We start from the raw sequence: 24,746 nt of genomic DNA on the forward strand, positions 1-24,746 counted from the left end.
TTCTTGAGGTTCTTTGTTGCTCTTGGATGATAAGCGTGTTTGTCTTCCTATTGTAAATCTTCTTTTGATGAGTTAATGAAAGTGTTATTGATAAAAAAAAAGACACTTTTCAATTCTCTGTATCAGAGTATCAGTCAGCCTACCGAATCTAATAACAGTTGGCCTAGGAATAGAAATCAGATTCAACAGTACTGGTTTTTGAAAGAACAGAGAACAGAACTTCTAAATAGAGAATAAAGAACAAAAATCTGATATACAGTAACAGTCCTGGATCTCAGGGTTTTCTTCTTAAACCCTAAATCAGAAAAAAAAAATTATAGTTGTACCTCTCAGATTAAGCTATCCTTGCTGCCCATCTCAAGAAGGAATAAAACCTTGCTTAGAAATTTCTGAAAAATCTAATCTTGATTCAAAAGTTTTCCTGAAATTCTGATCGCCAACTTCAGTTTTGCTCAAAAAACTGATATTGATTCTGATCAATCCCAGAAACTTCTGAAAACGAATTGATCTTGAGAAAACCCTCTTTGAAAACTTCAATCTTGATCAAAGAACAAAGAAAATCTGATCGGCACCTCCGATCTTGATCAAAGACCTAACCTTGATCACTTAATTCTTCTCCGATTCTTCCTGATTACAAGGAGCAGTCTCCAATCCCTGGACAGTTGCTGAAGTCTTCTTGCAATCTCCAAGAATCAGCTGAATGAAAAAAAAAATTCTAAACTTTCAGCCCTAAATAATTTTCATGTGGTCGACTGATTAATTCCATATGAGAAAACCTAGATCGAGTGCTTTGATACCAAGTAATCGTACAAGATTGCAACTAGTCTTAGGTTTTGAACAGAAACTAAAAGAGAAGAAGAGAAAGAAAGAGAAGAGGGAAGGAGAGAGAGCACGAGAGAGATTTATGAGAAAGAGAGAGTGGGTTGTTATTGAAATAGCCGCCCCAGTCGTTAAATTTATATACATAGTGTTCTAATTGTAAAAAGACATATTTGATTACATGGCAAGATAAGATAAAAGATAAGATAAACATAATTAAAAGACTAATCCTACTAAAAGACTAATCCTAATCCTAATCATAACTTATTGCTGTCATACAAACAGTAATGTAGGGTCCACATTAGTTTTTTCTACACTTACTAAGGCCATACTTGTCTTTGTATTCTCTTTTATTTATGACTTTTTGAATATATAATCTAATGAAAGGGGTGGCCAGACCTAATTATGAGCTTCTCCCATTCTCATCTATCTCTCTTCTCTCTCGATTGAAACCTTTTATTTTCTTTCTTTTTTTCTTTCTTTTACAGTTTTTATATCAAAACGGGTTGTCCAAACTTTTTTACTTGGTATCAAAGCAAGTTTAAAGATTTATTGAGCTGTTTCATCATGCAACCCTAGATCAATCGACTACATGATAAGGTAAAGGGTTGATTGAAGACTTAAGGTAAGCCCAGGTTTTGATTTTATTTGCAATCCCTTGTAGTTGGTTTAGGGTTTTACACCAAAATCAAGAAGAATTGAAGAAAGGACGAGAGTCTTGTTTTAGTAAGACTATTCAATTTTGACCTAGGAAGTGGCACTCTACTTTTCTAGGGTTCCTTGAGGTTTTCTAAAGGGGGTGGTTTAAGTCCCAACCTTTTTGTAGGCCTCTGGAGGGAGCGACAACCATAGTTGTCAAGGCAATGCCTAGGCGGGTGCCTAGGTGACAAGGCGCCCTTTGAGGCTCGCCTTGCCTAATTGCCAAACAGTTTTCTACTCCCTACTATAAAATACTTTTTTGTTCATTCTCTTTTGAGATTATAATTATAAAATAGACATTATTAAACTAAAATAATCATTTTGTGTGTTTATATAATAATTTCCTTTTATTATTTTATTATTTATTAGGGTTTAATCAACACAAACATTCCTAAATGCTGTATTGAACCCTCAAAGACTTAAAAACCCGAACTAATAAGTAAGGAAGAACTTAAAATTTTATCTAATCAACACATTTTCCTCTTCCATATATTCTTGTTCTTCTACTACTACTACTACCAATACTTTTTATTTTTTTCTTTTCCTATAACAAAAATAAGGGTTTAGCCCCTATATTTTTTGAATTTTATTTTCCTTATTCATTTTCTTCTCATGAATATGTTAATTTTCTATACTTTAATATGAAATCTGTACTTTTTTTATGAAAATTATGAATAATTATTAAAGAAATATGGTTATGGTACATACTGAACTACCCTAGGATCTATGTTTTTAACATAAAAAATCCATCGCCTAGTGACTAGGCGACAAAGTGCCCCCTAGTCGCCTAGCCTCACCTTGGCGCCTTGAAAACTATGGCGACAACCCCTTCTCTATCTTTTTCCGCTCTCACGAAAAAATGAATCTTTGGAGGGAGGGGCTTCTAGGGTTTCAGGAGGGTGTTTGAGGTTTCTAAAGGAGATAAATATATATATATATATATATATATATATATATATATATATATATATATATATATATATATATTTTCATTTCAAATAGATTTCCTAATCTATTTTGGGAGTTATTGAGGGTTGTGGAGTTGAAAACAAATTTGTAGGAGAAATGAGATCCTAGTAAGGAGGTGTTAAAGACCTCTTCGGGGTTGAAACTATCATTGTAGTCAAGTTGGATGGTACAAACTACTTAGAATGGTCACAACTTGCAAAGATGGCCCTTGGTGTTCGTGGAAAATTGGGGTATGTCACCGGTGAGGAAAAGAAACTTAAAACCAACCATTCCTGATGGGTATAGGAAAACTACATGGTGATGACTTGGTTGTGTAATTTTATATTGCCCCATATAAGTAAGAACTTTTTATGGGCTAGCATAGCTAAAGAGATTTAGTATGGAATTGTTGGACAATTTTGTATGCCCTTAGCTTCAATCAGAATGATGCATTTTATGAGTTTATTATAAATGAACAAAAGTTCATATTTGATTTATGTTTCCTTGGTATGTTTCTGTATAATACCCTTAAACTGGACACTTAATGAGATTCGTGTTAGTTTAGAATATTCACAGCCAGTGGGTCTCTAGGGAGATCTATCCTTATAAGGCTGACATTGTGGTGCCACAAAGTCGTTGGGGTGGCCTGTCTCAACTTCCAGGGTGAAACCCTAGGCACATACAGTGTATGATTAATTGAATCTATGAACTAGACCAGATTTCTAGTATTGCTCTGGACCTTGGAGATTGATGGAAAAAATTGGAAAGTTACACTCGACTCCTAGACTCGATTATGTACTGTATTTAAGTGTCGGATTGGGCTGTCTTTGATATACCAATCAGTGAGATCCTTAGCAGGAGTCAAAACCTGGGTATGTTGGGACAGTCTTAGAATTCATTTGAGTGGGTGATCATAGTGATAGGATCAACCCCTTTGTCGGACAAAGGTAATGATCGGGGATGCACTCTCACTCATGGAAACCAAGACTACCGGCAGCTGATTTCAATCGTTGATATTTGTTTTGCAAAATATATTTTATATGAGATATAAAAGTATACATTATGGTTTCTAAAATGTTTGCAAAAGGTTTTAATTCCCGGGATCCATATAAGTAGAGAGTGTAACACTATTCCTAGCAGCCGAGGGAGATGTCCTCTCTTGTCGGGCAGTGTATGATCATTATGGGCTGAGAGGTTGTGTGTAAGACCATTTGGAGTAATACCTGATGGGCTAATCTTGCATCTGCCCACAGTCCCTACGTGTTACAAGGTGGTTTGGCGTAGGGACCACTTAGGGTAAGTGTTGGGCCCATAGAGCCCATTTGATGGGTTTCAGAGGGTGCACTGTCCATAGTAGTGTATTCGGACAGGCCTTGTAATAAAGGCTGGGCCAAACCCATGTGACTGATGTGTAGATCAATGATTGGGTCACATGCCATACAAGGAAGCCCAATTGGGTAGCAGTTAGGAAGCTTAAGTGAGCACATAAGCTTAATGGGTTTAAAGCCCATTTCGAACTAGGCTATTTAATTAGTTAATTATGGGACGAATTCTGAGATGGATTAGCAGATAGGATAGGGTATTGACCCTATCCACTCAGAGAGTCCAGATCTGAATGTGATTCAGATCTAGAAATATCCTAATGAGATTAGGAGAAAGCTAATCTAATCTGTAGATAAGATAAAGGTTTATCTTTATCACCTAAAGAGAGGGCTGATCCAAATATGATTTGGATAAGCAGCTCCTAATTGGATTAAGAGCTGATCTTTTAGGTTTACAAAAGAAGGAGGGGGCGACAATGAAATTTTCACATCCTCTTTAGTGCTGAAAAACATAGAAGGAAGAATTAAGCAACCCTGCAAAATTCTTTCTTGTCGCTTCCTTGTTCTTGCCACCTTGTTTGCTAGTTCGATCTTCAGTTGTGGGAGAAGTCAAGATTCGATCTTGACATCAGTTCTTTGAGAAAGAATTGATAGGAAGCTCTGCTCACGTGCCATCCTGTTGTTTTTTACGAAAGACAGAGTTCTTGGAGAAGAACACCGTTGATTCTGCTTCATCCTACACTGTGCCATCTTCAGTGGGAGCAGTCTTTGGATTCTTCATTGGGCGTGAGCACCTTCGTTGGGAGATATTATTTCTCCGTATCAGGTATAATCCTCTCTTTCTTTTGGTTCAGTTTATGGTTCAAGAATGATCATTGAAAATATGATTTTCTAAATAGGGAATGCGATTCCCAGTTGAAGGGAGAGAAAAATTTTTGAAATTCGCCCCCTTTATTCCATAGATTTGGGCATCCATACGACGGATCTCTCATCCCCTCAGTGGTATCTGAGCCATGGTTCAAATCTTGAACCAATTTGTTTCAGATCTGAACCTGCGCAAATGGGTAGAAGGGTTTTGGGAAATTTGTTCCCAAAATTAATGGGTGAATAATATAAAATTAATTTTATATAAGTCTGATTATTATTTAGAATCGTTCTTTATGATTTTCTTGATTTATGGGCTATTCGTATAAGAGGAGATCGAAATCTTGGTTTGCGCAGGGAACCTGCGATTTTGCAGATTTTGGATTGCTTTATTACATTTGGTCTGTAAAATATTTTTTTTAGACTGAATGTATAGGTATTCGATTTGATGTAATTATTAATATAAATTAGGATTTCTATTTATTTTATTTTTGGATCAAAGATGGCGGCGCAGAAAAGCAGATTTCGTAGAGGAGATTTTGCAGATGAGAAAATTACAATCTGCGATTTGTAGTTTATGAAACTGCAAACTGTGATATAACCTTTGTTTTGCAGGATGGATTGTACGAACATCCTTGTTTGATTGATTCTTGATTTTCTTTTATTAGTATTTAATTTTAGATTATTTTCTTGAATTAAAGATTTAATTAAAGATTAAACCCTAGACCCATTCGAACCAAGATTGGTTCTAACTGTTTGGACCAAATCTAGGGTTTAATCGAGGCTGAAAGTCAGCCCTAATTTTCCCACTAATGGGCCTGAGGATTGATATTTAATTAAATGATTAATTCGGCCCAACCTGTAAAGGCTCGGTTTTAAATAGTTAAAACTACTAAAAGCCCACTAAACACAAAACTATATGGGCTGGACCATTTGGCCCATATACCTAGATAATATTAATGGTTAATATTATGGATTCAAATGGGCTTTACAGATAATTAATTGATTGGATCAATTTATCCCTACATGAGATGTATGGATGTGTGATGTGCTATGTACATGGGCCATAAGTGCTTGGCCCATGCTCAATCGACAGTGGCTCTTGCGCACACCATGGCTGAATGCACATCATTGCCATGGTGTCCCTTTTGGTCATTGGGTGACCTTCCTCAGTGGTGGGCCCCACACCTCATCAAGAGGTTACGTGCAGAACCCTATCCGATTTAGGCCCATCGAAATCTGATTTTATGAAAGTCAGTGGGAGTCACTTTGGTTTGACCTAGATCAAACTATGGCGTAATTAACCGTTCCCTCCAGCTAATATGAGTGCATGTGATGGGGAGATTCACATGATGAATTCTCTAAAGGCCTTCCATCATTAGCATGATGATGGGTCATTCAGTAATGAGGAAACACATCAGAAAATGGGCTATTCATTTGCTGTTGGGCTTTTTTAAGTGTTTCATAAGATGATAGGGGCGTCATAGACCTATGTGGGAGGGGTTTCACCAGAAAATGGGAATTTTCTCACGGTACCTTGGCGTCCACAAATATGATGAGTAAGCACTCACTGGACAGAAAGGTTTACCTGAAAACGGTTCTGAACCTTGTCTGACAGAGGCCAAAGGGAAAACTCATATGATGAGTGGATATGATCCTTCACAGAAAGATGGTGGGGGTTATGCAACTGAAGCAGTTGGTTGTATTTACCTTGTGTAATTTCTCACATTTTCAGAGACAACCCGTAGTCTCCGTCACGGAGAAATGAGGGAAATCTCAGAGATGAATAAATGGAAATGGAACGTTGATTAAAATCCATATCTATGAAATGAACATGAATCAAATATGGTTTTGGACTAATGTTTGCTCTTTTATCAAAAAACGGCAAACAAATAATTTGCAAAATTGCTTGATGACAACAAGTTGAAGGGCCCAAACTATGCCGATTGGTACAGAAACTTTATGCTGGTCATAGCTTCTGAAAAGTTAGATAATGTGGCAAAGAATTCTGTCTCGGAGCGTTCGGGACAATCCAATACAGAGGCAGTTCGATCAGATCGAACTTGCCAATGACATATTGGGCAGTCTTAGGACAATGTATGAAGAGTAGAATCATTCTACTCGACAAAAGGTCTTGAAACAGTTCATGATCGCACAAATGACCAAGGGCCAACAAGTTCACGACCATTGTCTTCGGATGATGGGATACATCAACGAATTGGAGGCTTTTAGATCTGGGCTGGACCTTGTGACCCAGATAGATGTTATCCTTAATTTTTTGCATCATTCCTTTAATCCGTTCATCATGAACTATAACATGAACAAACTGAATGTCAGTCTGCAATAGTTCAGCAATATGTTGTAAAGAGCTGAAAATTTGATTAAAAATGATGAACCCGTAGCTATACTTGTTGAACCTAGCAAGACAGGCAAGAGAAAGAGGAAGACAAAGAAGCTTTAGAAGAAATCCACTAAGGGCAAGAAGCAAAAGAAAGACAAAGCATCGGATGCCTGTCACTTCTACAAGAAGACCGGTCATTGGAAAAGGAACTGTCCTTCCTACCTGGAATCCAAGAAAGGTAATTTCAAAACTTGTGTTATAGAAACCAATTTATTGGTAGATTCTGCGAACTGGTGTATTGAATCTAGGGCTTCAACTCATGCGTGTAACTCACTGCAGGGGTTCAAGGTAAGCAAAAATCTGAGTGAAGGGAAGTCACACTCTACTTGGGGATTAATGCAACTGTTGCAGCCGCGATACAGTTAATCCCACGTGTCTATGGCATTACCGACTTGGCCACATCGGTGTTGACCGAATCATATGGTTGGTAAAGGATGGTCTTTTGGATTTTCTAACTGTAGAATATCTTTCCACCTATGAGCCTTGTCTACAAGGCAAGATGACGAAACGACCATTTAACGATAAGCCTGAAATATGTATAGGCACACTTGACCTAATACATACTGATGTATGTAGTCTCCTGAGTGTTAAGACACAGAATCAACACGTGTATTTCATCACCTTCACAGATGATTTTTCACGATATGGTTACGTGTACCTAATGAGACACAAGTCTGAATCATTTGAAAAGTTCAAAGAGTTTAGACAAGAGGTCGAGAAACAATTTGGGAGAGAAATTAATGCCCTTCAATCAGATCGAGGTGGCGAGTATCTCTCTGACGAATTCAGGGACTACTTAAAGGACAATGGGATAGTATCACAATTATCTCCTTCGGCTATACCAAAACTTAACGGTGTTTCAGAGAGGAGGAATATGACCTTTTTGGATATGGTCCGGTCGCTTCCCATACACTCAGAGTTACCCACATCCTTTTGGGGTTACGCATTAGAGATTACAATTTATGTGCTGAATTGAGTTGCAACCAAATTAGTTCCGAATACTCCATATGAACTTTGGACCGGAAAGAAACCAAGTGTCAGACACTTGAAGATTTGGGGTTGTCCAACACACGTTAAAAGAACAAGTGCAGACAAGTTGGAATCCAAGACTAGTCGTTGCGTAGTTGTAGGCTACCCAAAAAGGCTTTGTAGGTTACCTATTCTATGACCCAAATGAGCAGATGGTGTTCTACAGTCGAAATGCACAATTCTTGAAAATCGATTATATCTTGGACACCTATCATCAGGAAGTTCTTGATGAGGAGAGCTCAGGAGTAGTGGGAGATGTCCCACAAGTTCCAGGTAGTGACTAACCTAGAAGATCCACTCGGGTATCCAGGCCACAAGTCCGTTATGGTTATGACCAGGATAGTTACTTGGTGGAAACCTTGACTAGTGAGGAGGATCCCGTGACTTACGTGGAAGATATGTTGGACATACATTCCTAGAAGTGGGTGGAGGCCATGAGAGCAGAGATGAACTCAATGGAGACCAATGGAGTCTGGACTCTAGTAGATCCACCCTCTGGGGTAAAAGCAATCGGTTGCAAATGGATTTACAAGAGGAAGAAGAGCCCCGATGGTAGGGTTGAAACCTTCAAAGCTCGTCTAGTGGCGAAATGGTATACTCAAAAAGGGGGCATCGATTATGAGGAAATCTTTTCGCCTGTGGCCATGCTTAAATCACTTAAGATCCTGCTAGCTGTAGCAGCATACCATGATTATGAGATTTGGCAGATGGATGTCAAAACTGCATTCCTGAATGGAGATTTTACTGAAGATATCTATATGCAGCAGCCGCAAGGCTTCATTGCTGTAGGTCAGGAAAACATGGTATATAAACTTAATAGATCCATTTATGGAATTAAGTAAGCTTCTAGAAGTTGGAACAGTCGTTTTGACTCTGCTATCAAATTGTTTGACTTTGAGCAGAATTCGGATGAACCCTGTGTGTATAGGAAGTCCAGTGGAGATAAGGTTAACTTCTTGGTTCTGTATTTAGATGACATTCTACTCATTAGGATTGATGTAGGAATGTTAATTACGGCGAAAATATGGCTTTCACAGCAATTCTCCATGAAAGATCTTGGAGAAGCCTCCTATATACTAGGTCTTCGACTCTATAGAGATAGATCGAAGCGGATAATAGGATTATCCCAATCTGCTTACATTGACAAAATAGTCAAAAGATATAGCATGAAAAACTCCAAGAAAGGAAATGTTCCTTTCAGGCACGGAGTCACTCTCTCCAAGAAGATGTCTCCCAAGACTTCTGAGGAGATTGATGGCATGAAAGACGTTCTCTATGCCTCTGCCGTAGGGAGCATCATGTATGCCATGCTGTGTACTCATCCTGACATTGCTCAGACAGTGAGTGTAGTAAGCAGATTTCAGGCCAACCTAGAGCAGGAGTATTGGACTACTGTGAAAAACATACTTAAGTACCTTCGAATGACAAAAGAGTTTTGTCTAGTATTCGACGGTAGCTCACTACAGATCCAAGGATATATAGATGTCGATTTCTAGTTGGATCCAAATAATAGAAAGTCTACATCTTAATATGTTTTCACGATAGGATCATGTACTGTTTGCTGGAAAAGCAGCAAACAGGGGTCCATTGCAGACTCCATGACCGAGGCCGAGTACATTGCCGCAAGTGAGACTGCCAAAGAACTCGTGTGGATGAAGAAGTTCATTCATGATTTGGGAGTAGTTTCCATCCAGTACATCACGCATCCCATTTTTGTGTGACAACAATGGAGCCATTGTTTAGGCTAAGGAACCACGAGCCCACTCAAAGTTAAAACACATCAAGAGAAAATACCATGTATTGCGGGAGATTGTTGGTAGAGGGGACGTCCTGATTCAGAAGGTAGCATCAGCAAAAAATGTAGCAGACCCATTGACAAAGCCACTATCACAGAAAGTGTTTGAGAAACACGAGGAAAGCCTGAGATTCTGACTTGTACCTGATTGGACCTAAGTGCAAGTGGGAGCTATTGGACAGTTTTGTATGCCCTTAGCTTCAATCAGAATGATGTACTTTATGAGTTTATTGTAAATGAATTAAAGTGCATAGTTGATTCATGTTCCCTTGGTATGTTTCTATGTGATACTCTTAAGCTGGACAGTTAATGAGACTCGTGTTAGTTTAGGATGTTCACAGCTAGTGGTTCGGTCTGGGGAGGCCTATTCTAATAAGTCTGACATTGTGGTGCCACCAAGTCGGTTGGGGTGGCCTGTCTCAACTGCCAGGGTGAGACCCTAGGCACATACAATGTAGGATTAATTGAATCTATGAACTGGACCAGATTTCCTGTATTGCTCTAGACCTTGGAGATTGATGGGCAAAACTGGAAAGTTACACCCGACCCCTAGACTCGATTATGATACTGCACTAAGTGTCGGATTGGGCTATCTTTGATATACCAATCAGTGAGATCCTTAGCGGGGGTCAAAACCTGGGTATGTTGGGACTGTCTGAGAATTCATCTGAGTGGGTGATCATAGTGACAGGATCAGCCCCTTTGTCGAACAAAGGTAATGATCGGGGATGCACTCTCATGGAAACCAAGACTGCCGGTAGCCGATTTCAATAGTTGAGATTTGTTTTGCAAAATATATTTTATATGAGATATAAAAGTATATATACATTATGGTTTCTAAAATGTTTGCAAAAGGTTTTAATTTCTTTGATCTATATAAGTAGAGTGCAACGCTGTTCCTTGCAGCCGAGGGAGAGGTCCTCTCTTGTTGCATAGTGTATGATCATCATGGGCTGAGAGGTTGCGTGTAAGACCATTAAGAGTAATACCTGATGGGCTAATCTTGCATCTGCCCACAGTCCCTGGGTATTACAAGGTGGCTTAGCCCAGGGACCACTTAGGGTAAGTGTTGGGCCCATAGAGCCCATTTGATGGGTTTCAGGGGTGCACTGTCCATAGTAGTGTATTCGGCCAGGCCTTGTAACAAAGATTGGGCCGAACCCATGTGCTAATGTGTAAATCAATGCTTGGGTCCCATGCCATACAAGGAAGTCCAACTGGGCAGTAGTTTGGAAGGTTTAGTGAGCACATAAGCTTAATGGGTCTAAAGCCCATTTCGAGCTGGGTTATTTAATTAGTTAATTATGGGGCGAATTCTGAGATGGATTAGTAGATAAGATAGGGTCTTGACCCTATCCACTCAGAGAGTCCAGATCTGAAACACATGAGATTAAGAGAAAGTTAATCTAATCTGTAGATAAGATAAGGGTTTATTCTTATCACCTAAAGAGATGGCTGATCCAAATATGATTTGGATAAGGAGCTCCTAATTGGATAAGCCGCTCCTAATGGGATAGTATCATAATTAGGTCATCCTGCTACACCATAACTTAACGGTGTTTCAGAGATGAGGAATATGGCCTTATTGGATATGGTCCGGTCGCTTCTCATACACCCAGAATTACCCACATCCTTTTGGGGTTACGCATTAGAGACTACGATTTATGTTCTTTCCTGGGACAGTGTAACTCTCTCTCAGGCATATGCTTTTGTGTTTGGAGAGGAGAGTAGGAGGAATGTGATGTTGAGGAATATCGGCCTTGAGATTAGTTATGATTAGCACAATGAAGCCTAAGCCGAGTGGGGACAAGGGTGGAAATGAACCAAGGAATGAGGACAAAAGGGATATGGTCTGTGACTACTATAAGAAACGCAAATATACCAGAGATACCTGTTGGAAGCTTTACCCACACCTTGTACTGAGCCGGCTCAAAAATAAGAAGGGAAATGTGAATATGGCAGTGATTGGTGATTTACTAGCCACCCACTACAACCTATCTAGAATTTGTTACAACAGTTGCAATGAGGGCCGAATTGGAGAGATATGGGCAGTTCTTGAATTAGAAGGATACAACTAGTTACAACTCATTATCAGGTGGGCAGCAAGGTGCAGGTGGATCAGGATGTAGTCATTCTACCACCTATGCTCTGGTAGAGGTAGAGTTTCCATAGCTGATGGATCACATGTTCCCATTGCTGGGAAATGATCTGTCAGGATAACTGATATCATTACTTTACCTTATATCCTTCATGTTCCTAGATTGAGCGCTAACCTTTTATCTATTAATAACTTGACAAAGAATTTGAACTATTCTATGATGTTTTCCCTTGGTTATTGTGTTTTGCAGGATCTAGAATCAAAGAGGACAATTGGGAATGGTCTTGAGGTGAATGAAATCTATTTTCTTGATGCGCTTTCCAATCATTAAAGTCATCATGCTAGCATGAGTATTGAGTCATAGTCAATGGGTCAGATTATGCTTTGCCATAATCGATTAGGGCATTTGTCTTTTGCTTCTTTGCGTTTTTTATTTCCCAATTTGTTTGAATCTGTCAGTTTATCCAATTTGGAGTGTGAGGGCTGTCAACTTGGAAATCATTGTAGACATTCCTTTAAAGCAAGTAATAAGAGATGTTTTTTTGTTTTTGATATTGTTCATACTGATTTGTAGGGGCCATACCATGTTTCCTCTATGGGTGGATATTGGTATTTTCTTTTGTTTGTGGATAATTATTCTCGGATATTTGATGAGATCCCATGATGAGGTACCGCCTTTGGTTCAACAATTCCATCAGATGGTGCTGACACAATTTGGGATACGAGTGAAAGTGTTTAGATTACACAATGCTAAATAATACTTTGAAAAAAACCTGTCATTATACCTATTGGAGCATGGAGTTATCCATCAGAGCAGTTGTACATACACTCCACAACAGAATGGTGTAGCAGAAAGGATGAACAAACATATTGTGGAAGTAGCAAGAAGCATGATGTTGAACTCTACAGTTCTAGGTCATTTTTGGGGTGATACAATTCTTACAGCAATATTCTTAATTAATCGGGTGCCTTCTCATGTTCTTGGATATAGCACTCCATTCAGCCTTCTTTTTCCTAAGGGGGAGACATTCTATATTCCTCTAAGGGTGTTTGGATGTGTATGCTTTTGTCCATGTTCTTGGTCCTCACCGCTCAAAGCTGGATCCTAAGGCAAAAAAGTGTCTTGGGTATACAGGAAATCAGAAGGGGTATTGTTGTTATGATGCAGTCTCCGGGAATCGGTATGCTACTATGGATGTCACATTTTTTGAGTACGCATCTTTTTTTTCGGGGGGTTCTTCTCAAGGGGAGTATTTTGGAGAAGGAAGTCATTCCCTATGGAATTGCAAAAACTAGTATTGCACAAGGGTTGAACTAACTCCTTAAGATCATGGAAAGATTGCCAAAATGGACCAAATGGCCCTTGCATTCATCCCACACCAGTCCATTGTTGGACTTGAGAACCACGTCAACCAAGCCCAGTTCCAATGGCATCCATCCAATCCTAACATAATCCATCTTCAGATTGAAAATTCCCCTCCAAACTGTCATTGCCAGTTACTCCTTTTCTATGGTCATCCTCAGAGACATCGTAGAAAAGAAATATGGAGATATCTATTAGACTCACAGGACAGGAGTTCTTTTCCTTGAGTTCTCGGCAACATGTATGGCATTTACTTGTGGCAAGACCAAAAGAATTGAAATAGCAATCCAAAGATGTCCAAACCCATGAGGAACTTTATTACAATCTCATCAGCTTACAGATTTATTTGTGTTCTCCCTTTACTTGGGATAATGGGCAACAAGGAATTTCAAAAGTTTTAGAAAGATTTTACCAAGTAGCAACCCAAAGTTTCATTCAATTTTTTTCTGACTCTCTAATTACTTTGATCATGATCCGATCAAATTGGACACCACCGTTTCATCAGTCCATTGCAAATCTGAATTTCACTTTCTTCAATTTTAGATAGATCACCTGAAATACCAAGAAATAATAGCAACCAACTAGGGTGAGTTGATCCATGAAACTTCAGCATTTCAAGTTCCCTCAAAGCTTACAACAGATCCTTGATTTTTTGGAATAAACAGAATTTGGTAACATGCAAGATCATCTTAACAGGTTATCAATTCAGATTTCATCACCACAAATATAGTTTTCTTCTTTTGTAGTTGAAGATCAAATAAAATCTCTATAACAGTAGTATTGTTACTGGTTGTTGAAGGAAGAGCAACTACGGATATTAAAGTCTCGTGAGCTATGGCTGCAAGAAGGTGACTAGAACACAAAGTGCTTTCATCATATAGGGGGTGTAACTGAAACTTTTGATCCATCCATGCTTTACTCCCTCAATGTCCCTCAGATATCATATGGACAAAGTGATAATTTTCTTCTACCCCCCACCTTTTATAAAGTCACTCAAGCGATACAATAGAACAAAAGATGCTTCCACACAAAGAACCAGGTCCAAAAGCTATTTAGCTTTCTTTTATCAGAATTCTTGGCATTTGATTGGTTAAGATATCTTCAATATGGTGCTCCATTTTCTTAACTCTGGACATTTGCCAAGAGAGATGAACAGTACCAACATTGCGTTCATCCCAAAAATCAATCTCTAGTAGATCCATCCAGCTACAAACCAATTGGTTATTGTAATGTAGCTTACAAAATCATTTCCATGTGGATGGTTTTGCTTCTTCAAGAGCTCATCTCCCCTTTTCAATCTAGATTCCTAAAGAACATACAAATTATAGACAATGTTCTGTTAGTGAAAGAAATCTTTCACTTGATGAGAACTCAAGAAAAAGAAAAGGGTTGGATATCTCTTAAGTTGGACATGTCCAAAGCCTTTGATAGAATGGGCTGGAATTTTCTCAAAGATGTCCTTCAGAGGATGAAATTCCCTAGCAAATGGTGTCAAATGATTTATTAGTATATTTCAACTCCTACATTTTAAATTAAATTAAGGGAGAGAACCATTTGTAAAGGGGTCTTCGGCAAAGAGACCTAATATCACCAATATCTCCATATTTGTTGCAAGGTGCCAACCAACTGAATTGGGGTGCTACAAGAGCTCGGTTGGTAGTTATCCTCCTCCCCAGATGTGAAAGGTGAACGTTTCTCTGAAGAAGATTCATGTAGGATGAAATCATACTAAAGTGAAGTATGGAGAGGAAGTACAAGCTGGCGGGGAAATGGAGACTGGAGTTGTTCATTGAAGCCAAATCTTTTCTGTTTGAGTAGGGAAGGACAAAGGGGAAGGCTCTCTTGAAAATCAGAGAAGGGAGCAGGGCGTCGATTCTCCTACCAGAGGAGGCCTGTGTATGGTTGAAAGGTTTTGTAGATGGAACTGTAAATTCCTTATGGGAAGAAGGTTGGAGAAACTCGTTGACCTGTGAGAACAAGAGGTTCGAATCTGTGCTAAAAAGGAATGGAAAAGGTTGGTTCATAATGGTTACCGAACTCTTTGGTAATAACAAAAGGCAAGTGTTGTGTATTCCAGAAGGCCTAAAGCGGAGAGGGTGGGTTTCTTTCGCTTTTAATCTTCAGGCTTTTCTCTTGGAGGTCGAAGGGAGAGTAGAAGAAGCCTCTGGTTCGAAGGATTGTTCTGTCTTGTGTAATCAAGTGCCCTGCTCTAAGCATTACCCTGAAGTTTTGGTGTCTATCTCGACTGTCCTCCGACGAGTAGCTTTGGAAGAAGGGAGTGGGAGCTGGGAGAAGAGGGTGGTCCTAGTGGTAGAAAGGGTGATAGAAGATTGGACGAAAGTTTTAGAAGTATTAGCAGAGAGGTTGGGATTAGATGAAGATGTAATGTTGTTGCCTTTTACTGAAAAGAAAGCTTTATTAGATATTGGAGATAAGAAATTGTTCTTCAGTACTTTCCTTGTAAAAGGAAGTTTGATTCAGGTCCAGAATTGGGCTCCAGATTGCAACGAAGTTGAACCTAGTGCTGGCAGCTTTTTGATTAAACTTCTCGATCTTCCCTTCAACCTTTGGAATGATCTTTTACTGAGGAAAATTATTAGAGCGTTGAGTGGAGTTCTGTTGGAGGTTAACTTAAGAAACTTGAGAGCGGTGGAACTTAAGGTTGCTGGCATCAAACCGGAGAACTTGCCGTAGGCCTTCGAAGTTCTTTCAGAAGGTGCTTGGTTCAAGGTTTGGTTAGCTTCAGAAGATGAAGCCTTGCTTTGGGGAAGACGACCAAAGGTTGAAGGAACTGACGAGCTCGCAGGTTGGTGTACATGTGGCCTTCAGAGGCTGGCGGGAAAGCCTGTTGCGTGTGGGCGAAATACAGAGGAAGGGGAACAGTCGCAAGGGTGCCCCAAGTCTCGAAGCTTTCCTTTTAAGGCTTCTAATTCAAATTTTTTTGAAGAGGGGTTGTTTAAAGAGGGTGGCCCGTCCTATGCTGACGTGGCTAAATTGGGAAAGAGTCATTTGTGCTCTAAGTCTTTCTCTGAACCGGCTTTAAGGAAGGTTGGGCCGGTCAGGTCATTGGGTGAGCCTTCACTCGGTTTTAATAGCCCACGTGACAACTTAAGTCATCACGTGGGGCGGAGCAGGCTTGGGGCGATCATAGATGGCAACATTCATCTATCATCATCTAAGTCTCGCTCTCTCGACTGTGGAGGGGCGAAGTTAGCGAGCAAGGTAGAAGGATGCCGGCCTTTGTGTTGGGTTCGAAGGGCAGCCGGCGATGCGTAAAAACACAACATTCCTGATCGCCCGATCCCACGCTATTCAAGAAGCAGACCAGAAGAGAAGGAAGAGGCTAATCAAGGTTGGATAAGCTGCGGTTCAGATTCTGATTATGATGAAAGTTCAGAAGCCTATGGGAGTTTAGGCAGTGCGGCAGATGAAGCTCTATCTAAAGATTAGAACAGGGATACTTTTATCCTAGATTGTTTGTTCTTAGGGGATTCAGTGGGGGAAGGAAAGGAGGAGGGGGAGGAGCGGGTGATTGATCTTAACTGAAATTTGGCTGAGCCCCCCTAGTTTTAGTGCTTTGCAAGAGGCCGAAAAGGAGGTAACTCGGGTCTTCTCAGAGCTGAACAAGGGTACCTCACAGAGAGGTACATACTTGGGTACAGAAAGAGGTCTTTGTATTGATATAGCGACATGGATTTTCTTCCCCCATCTCTAGGAGATAGAGTGCTCTAATTTTTCAAAAAAGAAAATGATTACCTCTCCTTCACCTTTGCTCTCTCCTCACTTCTCTACCTCAGGTAAATCCCTTAACTCTGTCAATACAGTTTTGGATACTGATGAGCGCTCTGTCTCTTGTTCCGGATCTCTTCCCAACCAAGAGTCGGAAGCCCTTGGTCTGAAAGCCACAGTGAGTCTACAAGGGGGGGAAGTGGGTGAGGAAACTTGCAGAGAGACAATAATATGGGAAATCTTAGAAAGCCTCTTGGGTGAAGTGAAAATGAAGGATTTGCAGAGAGGGAGCCTGGAGGGGACAGAAAAGGCTGTGGTTGGAGGTAATGTGAGAAGGAACAAGAAGTTTCCTAGGAGTGAGGAAAGTGCATCTTTAGAAAAAGAGGAAAATAATGGGGAAGAGTCAGTTGTAGAGTTTGTGAAAAAGTTGGGGTGCAAGCTGAAGAACCCGAAGGAACAAGAAGTTTCCTAGGAGTGAGGAAAGTGCATCTTTAGAAAAAGAGGAAAATAATGGGGAAGAGTCAGTTGTAGAGTTTGTGAAAAAGTTGGGGTGCAAGCTGAAGAACCCGAATGATATTGAGGGGGACAAGAAGTTTAGAAGGCTGAGTGAAGTGGAGAGGTTAAAAAAAAGATATTGAGGGGGACAAGAAGTTTGAAGTGAAAGGGATTAGAAGAAAAAGGTCTAAATAGATCTTGGAGGAGTTAGGGTTAAGGCTTTTAGTTTTCAATGAGAATCCTAAGTTGGAATGTGAGGGGGTTGGGTAACATTAGGAAGAGAGCAACAATCAAGGAGGTAATTAAGAAGTTTAATTCGGATGTGGTAATGCTTCAGGAGTCCAAAAGAATGGATTTTGATCGCAGATGGGCAAGGGACGTGTGGAGTTCTAGAGGTATTAAGTGGGTGGCTGCTCCTTCGTGGGGTTCCTCGGGAGGGATTGTGACCATGTGGAAAGAAGAGATACTCTTAGATGTGGAGGAGCTAATTGGTGATCATTCTGTTTCCCTAAAGTTCAAACAGGTGGATGATGGATATGAATGGGTACTAACAAATGTGTATGGCCCCAATGACTATAGGCAGAGAGAGAAATTATGGGAAGAATTGATTGGCATTAGAGGTCTTTGGGATGGATGTTGGTGTGTGGGAGGGGATTTTAATGTAGTGAGATTTATGGAGGAAACCAACAACCCCAGACAGAGAGTGACAACAAGTATGAGGAAATTCAACCAATTTGTGGACTATTTTAATTTCAAAGAACTTCATTTGCTAAATAATTTTACTTGGTCCAACCTTCAATCACGACCAATTTGCTCTAAGTTGGACAGATTTTTGTTTTCAACAGGTTGGGAGGAACATTGGGGCAATATTACTTCTAGGGCTCTCCCTAGACTTACTTTAGACCATTGGCCTATAGTGTTGGTCAAGGAGAAAATAAGAAGAGTAGGGCCTACCCCTTTCAAGTTTGAAAATATGTGGTTGACTCATTCGGGTTTCATTGAGAAAATCAGAGAGTGGTGGGAGCAAGCTAATCCGGTAGTTGATTGGGAGGGAATGAGGTTCCACAAGAAACTCCAATACTTAAAGTCTCAATTAAAGAAGTGGAGAGAGATGCCCCTTTGGAGAGGAAGAAAGGAAATTGAGTGGGTTTTAAGGAGGCAGATGGAGGACATCTTGATTAAGGAGGAAATCAGTTGGAGGAAAAAATTTAGGTGTAAGTGGCTAAAGGAGGAAGACAGAAACACAAGGTTTTTCCATTCAGTGGCAAATGGAAGGAGAAAGAAGAATTACATCTCTAATTTGGAAGTTGATGGAGCAGTTTTGTCTCACCCGGCTGAAATTGTAGAGGCTCTAGTAAACCACTTCAAATATACTTTTAGAAGGCCTATGAATGAGAGTGTGGTTGGAGGGTTTGGATAGGCCGACTCTAAGTGTAGAGAAGAGAGAGTGGTTAGAAAAAAGGTTCGATATGGAGGAGGTAAAGGAAGCAGTATTCTCTATGGATAGGACAAAAGCTCTGGGTCCAGATGGGTTCACAATGGCCTTTTACCAGGATTGTTGGGATATTTTGGAGAATGATCTTACATCGGTTTTTGAGGAGTTCCACAGGAGGGGTGTAATAAACCTGGGCTTGAACTCAACTTTCATTGCCTTAGTCCCAAAGAAGAAAGATGCTTCTCAACCAAAAGATTTTAGACCTATTAGTCTGGTGACTAGCTTGTACAAAATCATTGCAAAGGTGTTGTCTCTCAGGATAAAGAAGGTGCTCCCCTCTATTATTGCACCCAACCAAAGTGCTTTTATGGAGGGAAGACAGATCACCGATCAGATTCTCATTGCAAATGAGAGCTTGGAGAGCTTTTGAAAGTCAAAGAAGAAGGGAGTGGTTTGCAAATTGGATTTGGAGAATGCTTTCGACTTGGTTGATTGGTCTTTCTTGATGGAAGTGTTGAGGAGTTTTGGTTTTGGTGACAGGTGGTATAAGTGGATCTGGGGCTGTGTTAGGACTTGCCATTATTCTATCCCGGTGAACGGGACTATGGTTGACTTCTTTCCGGCATTGAGAGGTCTAAGACAAGGAGATCCTCTTTCCCCTTTTCTCTTCACCCTGATTGTTGATGTGTTTGGGAGATCGATCCATAGAGCAGACTCGATGAATCTGATAAGAGGGTGGAGAGTAGGAAGGGAGGAGGTTCCTTTAACTCTTCTACAGTTTGCAGATGATACTATCATTTTCTGTGAAGGAGGGAACCTCAATTGGATCCGAAATCTATAAAGTCCTTGATCTCCTATAGGGAGGGACATGGGTCCTCCACGCTGCAACGTATTGTTCTTAACTACAATGTTGATGAGACCTGGAACAATAAGCATAATTGTTGATGTTGATTTTATCATGAAAGAAAAATACAAGAGGGTAGAGCCCAGGGGATTCCTTGGGGGAACCCTAAGCACTACCATTCCTTCTACTGATCGCTATTGAACTCGTGAATTAATTAATAAAATAAGTGGGAAGAAGTTGCTTTGCAAATTAAAGATACTTCTAGTAAGGAACTCATCATTGTTACATGTAGTAGTGTGCCATGAATGAGAAGCTTGAGATACCTTAGCAATAGTGCCGCTTGCATATTTTCATTGTGTGTTTACGATTGGAGAAAGTCAATTTGGTTTTTGAAAGTAAGGGAGAAATTTGCCAAAGCTAGCTAAATTTCCAATATATCAACAATTTTAATAGATTATTACAATGATAACAAATACCTAAACTATTTTAAATTGTTGCAATCTCCAAGTAATTGTACATAATAGTCTTGATTCAATGGATGGAAAAACTAAGCATAAATTAAATGGAATTTTATATGATTGTGGAGAGACAAATGCCAAATGTGGGATTATGGATATATATATTCAATGGTAAAGAGGTAAAACACCGCCAACATTTACAATGAGACTTATGATAAATGATAAAACTAATGCCTTGTGGCACATTAAAGCTTATTTTGGAAAGAGTACAAATACAAATATGTATAGTACAAATACATATAAAATAATATAAAATATAAGGTTTTGCACTCTACATATTTGTATTTGTACTCCTTCCAAATGGAGCCTAAGAAACAAAATAGCGTACACTCTCAAGGCCGAAGCATGGGAGCTTGCAAGAGTAATAATCAAACCTCACATGGTTATACAAATCTGGCCTCGAGAGTCAAGCCTTGTGAGGTGTAGGGCAGACCTTGCAAACCAATCCTTGTGAGGCAAGACTAATCTGATATCGCCTCATGAGGAAAGGCTAATTTGACCTCTATCTCGAGGGGAGAAATGGATGGGATTTGTTCCTAGCCATTACCTGAGTTGGAGAATATTCCAAAATTATTACTTCATGCAACATAGCATGTCCCCTTGCTTCTATAAAGAGGGGAGCCATTCTATATGATGGGGATCAGAACATCATTCCATTCCTAGCTAAGTTCTATTTTCTTTGGTGACATCTTCCTATCTGCTTCCAAGACTTTGAGTTCATCTTTATCCCTATTGGTTTAATATCAAGAATCTTTGGTTTAATTTTTGGCTGGAGAATGTGAAGATGTCATTGCAAAGAGCACATCAACCATGAATTACGGAAAGTATACCAACTCCTTCACCATCACTAGAAGATCTAGCAGAAGTAGATCCACTAGCTCCGGAGGTGGAGATCCTGTTGACAAAAGAAGAAGAAAAAGAAGAAGAAGACACCATACAAGATGATAACCGGGGCTAGTCTGGCAAAAAAAATGTATGAGTTGCAAGACAGACTTGATGGAGCAAAAACAAGATTATCTATTCTAGCTCCTATAAAGTCATGTCACAACATCAAAAACTCAACCAATAACACCAACAATCCAGATACCACTGGATTCAATAAATCTAATTTCAACAATGTTGATAGGAGGCCATCCAGCATTGGGAGTGGCCAAGGTTCATCAAGAAACAAGAGTTCCACCAAGAATTTCATCACCTTAGTAGCCTTCACCAACAACACGTCATTTACTGTCCTCAATTGCCACTAATCTGGGCTTAGGGCCAAAGCAGTGGAAAGGGAGAGTCTTAACATCCCACCAAAGAAGAACCAACTATAGTAGAGTGCTTATAGTCAGTGGTTTTTGGGAACTTGCCAAAGCTTCTATATCCTACTAGTTAGGGACCCTATCCCACCATATTGCATAGAAACCTTATTATCCACTTTGTTACCAACAAGCACCATCAATAGCGTTGACAATGCAACCTTGACAGAGATGTTCAATAAGAACCAACATTTACAACAATTCTTTCAAATAAAAGCCATTTTGGAGGAGGTGCATGCAACAAAAAATGTTGAGGTCGAAGGTGATGGTGAGGTAAAGCAAAGAGGGAGATAAGGAGGTGATCATGTTCGACCTAGAAGACATGCTAGTTGAATTGGAGCATAAGTCATTGTATGTCATATTGAGGTTAAATGGCTATGAAGCTAGGTGAGTCCAACTAGATCATAGGAGTTTAGTTAACATAGTATCAATGCATCCATACACCTTAAATCAAATGGGAGTGAGCCAAAAGATGTAAGAGCCCCGTATCATCAATGCATCAAAGGCATGCATGCATAAGGGGAAACATATTCACATTCACATTCTAAGAATAAGAGCCCTGTTTGTGGTATTAAAGGCATATTTTCATGACATAGTAGTGTATTCTTACAGAGCTTGCCATGAAAACTAGAGATTGGTTAGTGAATTGAAGGTTACTAGCCAATAGCCATATTCTACAATTGTAAAAGCCCATGCCAATTATACATGTCCCTATTGTTTAGGATTATAGGAGCCAACATTCAAGAGGAGGATAAGGGGAACTCATTATGTGTAGATCACCAAGACAAACGATGAGTCCTATTATACATTGTTGCTAAAAGAAGTATATGAGAGTCGAGATGTTATTTACTTGAGGGAGGAAGGCCAACAATAACAAGACAAGCCCACCTCCACATATTGTGTTTATCAAAATGTATTCAACCATCCTTGGCAGTAAAGCTACAACCCCACTCTTAGTGATGTTTCTCTTGCTCCACTTTCCATTGTAGCTCAACTTTTTAGTGATACATTATCATTATCAAATGTACTTATTTTTCTATTAATAAATTTTCTTTTTGATTTACTAATAAAAACATATTAAGCATAGAATGTGCTATCTCTCGAGTACTGTTATATTATGGACAAGGCTTAGAAAATAAGAGGACAAAAGGATAAAATCAAAGAACATGCACATGAACAAGAGGGTACTTACAAACATGAAATTTAAATTTAATAAAAAACCAAACTTTAAAATCCCAAAAACTAAACTTTTAACAAATCAAAGCCTTGTAGACACTCAAGCATATAACTTGGAGTATATGGGATGAGGTCTGCCTCGCACCCAAACAATTACAAGAAGAGATCAAAAAGTTAGTCTTCTTAGCCTACAAAGAGATACAAGAAGAGTGTAGTAGCTACTTGATTCAAGTAAATACACATTAATGTCTAATAATTTAACAAGAATATGGAGGCAACCTTATGGTCTACCTTAATGATGGAACACTCCCCTCATATACAAAAGTAGCAAAAAAACTTGAAAGAAAAGAAATGAGGTTCATGATAATAGAAGGATGATTATTCAAAAAGTCATTTAGTGGGAAACCTTTGAGATGCCTTACAAGTAGTGAGATCAAAGTTGCACTCCAAACCCTACTCGTGTGCCCTATTTCCATTTGGCCTAACCTTCCTCGAATACTCGGTTCCACCTGCTAGTTATTCCATTCCTCTTCGTAATTCTACTCATATTTTTTTTTGCTTATTGACTAATATGGTTTCTTTTTAAGCAATAATTCATTTTTTGTTCTTTTATCCTCCATAAATATTCCTCGATCTTACCAGCAAGCCACTAGTAATCTTCATTAAAGAGAAGCTCTGGATGTTGAGCTTAAGGCTCTTCATGAGAATGACACTTAGGATCTTGTACTTGCTCCTTCAAATGTTGTCATCTCGGGAGCCATTGGGTTTACACCATCAAGCTAAAATCTGATGGATCCATTGATCGATATAAGGTTCAATTAGTTTTCCAAGGCTACAATTTGAAACATTCTCCCCATGCTTAGTTTGAGTACTTCCAAAATATTGTAGTTGTGGCAGGATATAGCTAGAGCTCTTCTAATCACTCCCTATTTGTTAGGTGAAGACCTTAGGGAATTACCATTTTTTTGTTGTATATTAATTATATGCTGCTAGTTGGGAATGATTATGAAGGTATTCTTGAATTGAAATTCCAACTTCATAATTCCTTCCATGTAAAGGATCTTGGACCTTTCACTTATTTTTTGGGATTAAAAGTTCATTATACTGATTGAGGATATTTTGTTTGTCAGCAAAATTATATTGATATACCTTCGGAGTTGAATGTTAAGTTATCTAAATTTGATGGTCCATTAATTCCATATGCTACCTTAAATTGCCAACTTTTTGGGTCCCTCATCTATCTCATTATGGCCTGGCCTGATATTTCATATTCCGTTCAGGTTGTCACTTAGTTTGTTTCTAATCCTCTTCAGCTTCATAAGACTATTGTTCATTGCATCATTTGTTATGTTAGAGGCATGACTTCATAGGGACATTTTTTTTCTCTTTCTCTTCTCCCATTCAGTTGAAAGTGTATATTGGTGTTGATTAGGCTTGTTGCCTCGGCATCCATATATCCACTTCTAAATGGTGTATTTTTATAGGTCATTCTCTCATCTCCTAGAAGTGTAAGAAGCTGTTAATAGTATCCAAATCTTCCATTGAATCTAAGTATAGGGCAATGTCTTCCTTATGCAATGAAATTGTATATTTACAATCTCTCTTTATGGACCTTAGTATTCATTTTTCCACTCCTATTCATCTCTATGACAACAATACAGGTGCCATCAAGATTGCCTCAAATCTTGTCTTTTATGACAGTTTTAATCATATCGAGATGGAGTATCATTTCATCCAAGATATTTTCACTAGTGGTTTCATTTCTCTTCCTCATGTTGCCTTGGACATGTAGATTGCTATCTTCACCAAGGCCATGACTTGGGCTTGACATCTCTATCTTGTGGGCAAACTGATGTTTATGTCTACACATCAATTTGAAGGGGAGTATGGAAATTCCAAGACTAATGTAT

General features: G+C 39.3%; 2 protein-coding genes across 3 annotated transcripts in view; both read left to right on the forward strand.

Moving 5' to 3' along the window:
• LOC148865244 (putative serine/threonine-protein kinase PBL26) overlaps window positions 1-24,746 on the forward strand; it is an 82,562-nt gene that overhangs the window by 53,156 nt on the left and 4,660 nt on the right. The gene's annotated exons all lie outside the window — the stretch shown is intronic.
• LOC148865245 (uncharacterized) lies at window positions 17,891-18,982 on the forward strand. The gene is made up of 2 exons (XM_088976368.1): window positions 17,891-18,275; window positions 18,408-18,982. Exons 1-2 carry the CDS (start codon window positions 17,891-17,893, stop codon window positions 18,980-18,982), a joined length of 960 nt encoding a protein of 319 aa, XP_088832494.1.

This window comes from Nelumbo lutea, chromosome 3 (genome assembly GCF_056320005.1).
Source record: "Nelumbo lutea isolate HS-2025 chromosome 3, American lotus-T2T, whole genome shotgun sequence".
NCBI lineage: Eukaryota > Viridiplantae > Streptophyta > Magnoliopsida > Proteales > Nelumbonaceae > Nelumbo > Nelumbo lutea.

Excerpts from the sequence above, each read along its gene's own strand:
- LOC148865245 (XM_088976368.1), top strand. The coding sequence starts at position 17,891 with ATGCTTCAGGAGTCCAAAAGAATGGATTTTGATCGCAGATGGGCAAGG. Across the intron at positions 18,276-18,407 it reads CAGACAGAGAGTGACAACAA|GTTGGGAGGAACATTGGGGC; the intron begins GTATGAGGAAAT and ends TGTTTTCAACAG.